Raw genomic sequence first — 6,643 nt, 5'->3', positions numbered from 1 at the left:
TGTATTTATTTCATAAGCAGCGTTGAGTCTGTTAGAGTAGTTTTATCTATTCACTTGAGTGACAAATTTTGTGAAATTTACACATTATTTTCTTATCATGCAAGGGTTTTCAGTTGTGCCTCTATATCCAAGAGTACACTAATGCTACTTATGTTGTATGGTTTACTTAGATTCATCTAAATTGCTCAAAATGAGTTTCTCAATTTTTTATTTTTTATTTTTTATCAGTAATAAAAAATAAATAAATGTGGACCACTTTAGGGTTGGTCCACTCCTAATACATAAAGAGCAAACACTTTCCCATATTTTTAGCAAGAAACACCTACCAGATTAACTAAGGAACAACTAAACCAAACACAATAAAGTATTAAACAAACAACCTCATACAATCCATAGGATTCAAAATCCAATTAGAGTATGCAAAGGAAGCACAACGAAACTTTGTATAAATTTAAGACCAAACCTTTACCTGTACTAAGACAAATACTTATTTTAATTTCTACCTGCACCTCCATAAATCTTTTAATTTTAAAATTACCCTAATTTTAAAATTACCCTTTAGTGAAAGGTGTTTTTTTTTTCATTTCAAAATTGTATAATTAGTAAATCTTCTGAACCTTAGAATTAGGAATACAATTTTGTATTCAAAATTTTAGAGTACGAAAATACATTTCAAACTCTAGAAATGTACATAATACAATTTTTTATTTCAAATTTTAAAGTTTGAAAGATATTTTTTAGTCTGAAAAATACATTATGAACTTGATCATTTGAAAAATAAAGTTGTATTTTAAATTCTAGAATTTGAAAGGTATTTTTTAATTTAGAAAATATCTGAAATACAAAGTTATATTTGAATTCTATATTTGAAATTTTAGAATCGAGAAGAAGGGGAAAAAAGAATGTTAATGAAGAGAAATGAGGAAAAAACCAAAGTTGTCAATGGAGGTGCAGGAAGAAAGCATGGGGTGGAGGAAGAAATTGTCCATGAGTTTTTGGTAGCTTCATTATGGACCCACATAAGAGAATATGGAAAAAAGAAAAAGTTTCAAAGACTCCAAAAAGAAAGAAGGAAAAAGAAAAGCTTTTCGCCGTTCTTGGTCCAAATCGATGACGACAGTTTCAAGGGTCATCAATTTGACCAAACATAATATCTCTTTTCAATTAAAGAATACCAAATGTAATATTCTTTTCATCTTATTTTTAAGAGTTAAAGCAAAAAACAAAAAATATGATTAATTATAATCAACTAAGATTTGGGATACCATTATATTTAAACAAACAACGAAGTAATTAACAATGTACTTAGTATTAATTAAATGATTTGCTAATTTTAGCAAAAATGAGGTGAAGTAATGGCCACGATGTGAATTATTAAGTACGACCAGGACTAGGTTAAGGTGCTTTTTTAGTTGTAACTATTTAACAGAAAATAATTGGTAATAAATAGTAACCAATTTATTTTTTTACAAAAAAAAAATATTCTTTAGATTTATTATGCCTTTCTCTCTTTATTGAAAAGAAACATCGTATTTCGAATATAATAATTATAGTAATTTATTTTATTAATTTTAAAATGCCTCATTTTTTTTAGATTAAGTCTGCATTTTCTATTCATTTATTCCTTTTCAACCATTGATATTTGAAAACTCTTTTATACATTAATTATATATTATTCTATTAGAATGAAATTTTTCATAAACACTTAAAAATTTAATTTAATTCTTTCATAAAATAAAATTCAATTGTGCATTTTAGTTTCAGAGAAATCATTTTTTTATTAAAAAACAATGTATAAATCAATTTTAATTTACGTGATTTTATTTATTCATTTAAACAAGGCTACTTTACACATCTCTAATTCAAATCATGCTTATTTTATACCTATTTTTTATTAAAAAAATTGCTAGTTTTTTTTACATTTGTTGTTGGAGATCTCACATCGACTAGAAATTAGAATTTTTCAGTGTATATAAGTGGGTGCAATCCTTATCTCATTGAGCCGATTTTTTTTTTATGGGGTTGAGTTAGGCTTAAAGTTTACTTCGTAGAAATATACTGAAAAATGTATTACTTAAATACATAATAAAGAAAAAAAATAAAAAATTATTTTCTCTTTATTTGGAAGGGTGAAAGGAATGAGTAAATCAGATAAATAAATAAAAAAAGATAATTTATTTAATTGTATTTTGCTGAAGTAAGAAGCAAGTAAGGAGTGACTGCAATATGCAGCCTGCATAGTACAGATTTTTCCACTTTATCTGAAAAAAAATCTCAGCAACAGAAGATATATTAACTTTTTTATGGATTTTATTTTCAGAATTTAATATTTCCCACACTCAAAATTATTGACCTCAAAGAAATTTTAAAATATTTTTAATCTGAAATCAATATAATTAATGTTATTAACTAACTTTATTTATACATATGTAAGTTTTAATTATTGATATGCAGTTACAATGCTTTTAATTAATACAAGAATTGTTTTATCAGTTTTTTTAATTAATGTTATACAATAATAGTAGTTGGTGTTAGTAGTAAGTACATGCACTTATCCTTATAAGATAAATTATTAAATTCAATAAAACAAAAAAAAAAAGTAGTTTTGATTTTTTTTTCAAATTAAAAAATAAATAATTGTAATAATAATACATTTCTTATTTTTGTTACAGAGATGAATCATTGTGTTTTGAATCATTGATGATCTTCAGTTGTGGGTCCCACTTCCATTAATAATTAGCTTATCAGAGAAAGCACTCCACATGGAATGCAACGCCTCCACGCGTCACATCTCGCATTCCACTGGGCCCCACTTCACACCCCTTTCGCGTGCCGAACAATCGCAACCGTTCAATCTCTAATCGAAAATTAAATCCAACAGCGTTCACACATTGGCCCCACAATCTGCGGTGAGGCTTTCCGCACCGGAAAATATTCCTGGTCAGAAATTATCTTTATGAGATTCTTCGTTCTTTCACGCATCCAGCGAAGACAATTGGAGAAAAGCGCGATCCTCGTGACTCGTGAACTCGTTCCGTTGCATACTCGGGTATAAATCCCCTGCGACGCGCACACGCTAGTCTCCATCGCCGGAAAATGGCCTCCGACGGAGCTACTTCGGCTGCGGCTGCGGCGGCGGCGGCGAGTCGGAGAAAGCCGTCGTGGAGAGAGAGAGAGAATAACCGAAGGAGAGAACGAAGGCGAAGAGCGATCGCGGCGAAAATATACACTGGACTTCGAGCTCAGGGGAACTATAACTTGCCGAAGCACTGCGACAACAACGAAGTTCTCAAAGCGCTTTGCGCAGAAGCTGGTTGGTGTGTCGAAGAAGATGGAACCACATATCGCAAGGTAATAAAATCAAAATTGAAACGGATCACACTCATTTTAACTGTTACAGCGTTACTGGATCTTACTTTTGCATCTATATCAAACGGTACGTTTAACTTTCCGTTCATACTGCATTGCGAATTTGATGTTCGGAAGTGGAAGCGAGGAAGAAGGTTCAGTTACTCATCGTTCTTGTTAAACGAAGATTTCTAACTTAATTATCGGATTTTCTAATCCTTAACTGCGTATTTAGATGCGGAAAGTATACAAGTAATGATAAATCTCTGTTTGTTGATATACCAAAAACTGAATCGAATCGAACTTTGATGCTCTATAGTTGTGTGTCAATTATTGTTGGATTTACCAGTAAAACAATATTAATTGTTAATGGAAGAAATGAATTGTATATGAATTGTATGATTTTCTCATCTCTTGAGATTACTCGAGTTTTGTTCACTTTAGTTTCTTATTATTATGTCTATTTTATTTTATTTGAATAATTCTTTGCAATCTCTCTATTATGATGTTGGACAAATAGTTGAAATTTGTAAAATGATTTTTTTTCCTGAAAAATAACGTTATTATTTTCAGATAAAAATAATTTTTTTATAAATATTAAAATTTGTAACTTATATTAAAAAAAGCACCTTGATATACACTTTCCTCTCATGTAACAAGGGATAGTTCCTGAGAATTTAATTATCTGTAAGTTGAATCGTTTTTTGGCAATTTAAAAAACAAAACTGACTCTAGATATTATTGAAATAATTTGATTTTTGCTTAAATTTGAAACACACCCTAAATAGTGTCAGTGTGATTGATGATTTTGTCATGAACAGCTTAGACTTGTGGAGTTTCTCTCGTCTAAATTGTTAGTGTTAATGTGATTCATTTGTGACTGAATTATATGAACTTATGATTTTCTCTTCAACTGTAAACTCTCAATTGTTGGTGTTTATGTGATTAATTTGCAAATGGTAACTTAGTTTTGTGTGTTTTGGGTGAATAGGGTTGCAAGCCACCTCTGGCCAATGGTGCAGGGAGCTCGATGAGAAACATCCCCTTTTGTTCTTCACAAAACCAAAGTCCTTTTTCTTCGTCGTATCCCAGTCCAATTCCTTCATACCAAGTGAGTCCTTCTTCATCCTCTTTCCCAAGCCCGTTTCGGTTAGATGTGGATAAGGACAGTGTATCAAACCTCATTCCATACATTCGCAATGCCTCCCTGTCTCTTCCTCCTCTGAGGATATCAAACAGTGCCCCTGTGACGCCGCCTCTGTCATCACCCACGTCAAGAAATCCGAAACCAATTCCTACATGGGAGTCTATTGCAAAAGAATCCATGGCGTCCTTCAATTACCCTCTCTTTGCAGCTTCTGCTCCTGCCAGCCCCACGCACCGTCACCTTTACACCCCGGCAACTATTCCAGAATGTGACGAGTCTGATACTTCCACCTGTGAGTCTAGCCAGTGGATGAAATTCCAAGCATTTGCCCCTTCTGCATCTACGTTGCCAACTTCTCCTACCTTCAATCTTGTTAAACCTTTGGTTCCACATATTGTGCCTGATAACTCAATCCAAGAGATGAGGACGAGTTCAGAAGAGATTGGAGTGCAGGTAATGCCTTGGGTTGGGGAAAAAATTCATGAAGTGGCATTGGATGATTTGGAACTCACACTTGGAAGTGGGAAGGTGCGGAGTTAATCTGCTAGCAGAATTATCCCAAATGAGATCACAGGAGTTTTTTGCTGGTTGGTTGTTGACTCAACCTGGTGTTAGAGCTGGAGAAGTTATGTATGACTACCTCATCCAGTTTCGTTGGTGCAAGCATTTTATCGGGAAAACAAAAGACTAGAGTTATTATTGGGAACTGGAATTATCAGATGTTGTGGGCATTTTATGCAGAAAATAATCTCCTTCCATGGCTTGGGTAAAATGTAGAAATGAGAATTTCACCTCCTCCCTTCATGGCTAAATCAGCTATTATTCAAAAAGGCTCACCAGGCATATGTGCTAAGTGTTAGGTGCTGTGGTGGGTGATTTGAAATTGAAATTGAAATTTCGGGTTTTGTGAAGCTTATTATCTGTCAAAAGCTCACAAAACCTGCTTATTTGTAATGTTACATTTAAATTTTGTTATTCTTCTTTATGTTCTTGTTCATATTATCAGATAGTTTGTCTGTGATTTTATTTTTACCGACAGGTTTTGTAGTTAGTGCAAAGTCAACAGTTGTCTCTGTCGTCCTGCTACCTTATTGACCCCTTTGATAGTTATTGAGCTCAGAGCGGCATGAACTATCGTATTCAATATGGAATCATGTCTCTGGTCTATACTGATGAAGTCATGTGGTAGTTTGGGGTGTTGTTCCCTGGTTAGTGGATTGTATTATATGTGATGAGCTGTGCAGGGGATGTCTTTGGAAAGAAAAACAAAGTTCCATGAAGGTGCCTTGGGGATTGCTGTAATATTGTCCTTCTGATTTTGCAATTCAGAATGTTCTTAATGTAGTCTTGGGTTATTTATTTGTTATTCGGAGAGTTTCAGTAATGTCTTTTTGTCTTTTTAGCTTTGTTTTATTTTCATATAAGTCATGGTTAATTGGGGATGGGTTGCTAGTTTGCATTTTTTTGGTTGGATCTTATCTTTCTTCCTTTGAGGTGGTCTTTATATTTAATATAGCCAAATTGGAAGGGCCATAGTTTCCTGCAACAAAGCACATTTGATGAGGATACACAGGAAAATGTTCAAGGTACATATATGTTGAGATCATTAACTGCTTTCAGTTATATGCACTAAAGATTTTTCTGTATATAAGTTTCTGTGCTACTTGTGTCGTGAGCAGTAACAATATACATAATTTTCTCTCTTTTTCTTCTAACATAGGTTAAAGAAAACTTCTTTACTTAAACTTTTACTAAAGTTGATTTTATTTATCTTTTTTACCATGCATAACTCAGTATTAACTTATGAAAAAGTTTAATATATTTAAATTTTTTGTTTTTTTCCAATAAGTGGGAAATTTAATTTAAATGAGAGCTAAATAATTTATACTTTCAGTTGTACATTATTTTAATGGTTATTTTTCTTCCTATTAATTTGGCCAGATCTACTAAAGGAGCCTGTCCATGTGCGAACATCCCCAATGTATAAAGCTATTTGCTAGAGAAATTGTGGGTGGATGGGTTGCTTCGGGAAATGAGCCACTTAACTTTCCATCAAAGTTTTGGGTTTGTTAGGTGTGACTCAAGAGAAAAGAATTAAAAAAAAATTATAATTTTTTTTTTCAATAGCTAATTTTTATTACTTTTACT

General features: G+C 32.4%; 1 protein-coding gene across 1 annotated transcript; it reads left to right on the top strand.

The window, feature by feature from the left end:
- Nucleotides 1-2,974: 2,974 nt before the first annotated feature.
- On the top strand, nucleotides 2,975-5,861 carry LOC137816433 (protein BRASSINAZOLE-RESISTANT 1). Its single transcript, XM_068619568.2, has 2 exons — nucleotides 2,975-3,351; nucleotides 4,340-5,861. The coding sequence occupies exons 1-2, from the start codon at nucleotides 3,097-3,099 to the stop codon at nucleotides 5,033-5,035; spliced, it is 951 nt and encodes a 316-aa protein (XP_068475669.1). The 5' UTR covers nucleotides 2,975-3,096; the 3' UTR covers nucleotides 5,036-5,861.
- The last annotated feature ends 782 nt before the right edge of the window (nucleotides 5,862-6,643 follow it).

The sequence above is a fragment of the Phaseolus vulgaris genome, chromosome 1, assembly GCF_051622355.1.
Source record: "Phaseolus vulgaris cultivar YP4 chromosome 1, ASM5162235v1, whole genome shotgun sequence".
NCBI lineage: Eukaryota > Viridiplantae > Streptophyta > Magnoliopsida > Fabales > Fabaceae > Phaseolus > Phaseolus vulgaris.
This window is presented reverse-complemented; position numbering and strand designations above follow the sequence as displayed.

Excerpts from the sequence above, each read along its gene's own strand:
- LOC137816433 (XM_068619568.2), top strand. The coding sequence starts at position 3,097 with ATGGCCTCCGACGGAGCTACTTCGGCTGCGGCTGCGGCGGCGGCGGCG. Across the intron at positions 3,352-4,339 it reads ATGGAACCACATATCGCAAG|GGTTGCAAGCCACCTCTGGC; the intron begins GTAATAAAATCA and ends TTGGGTGAATAG.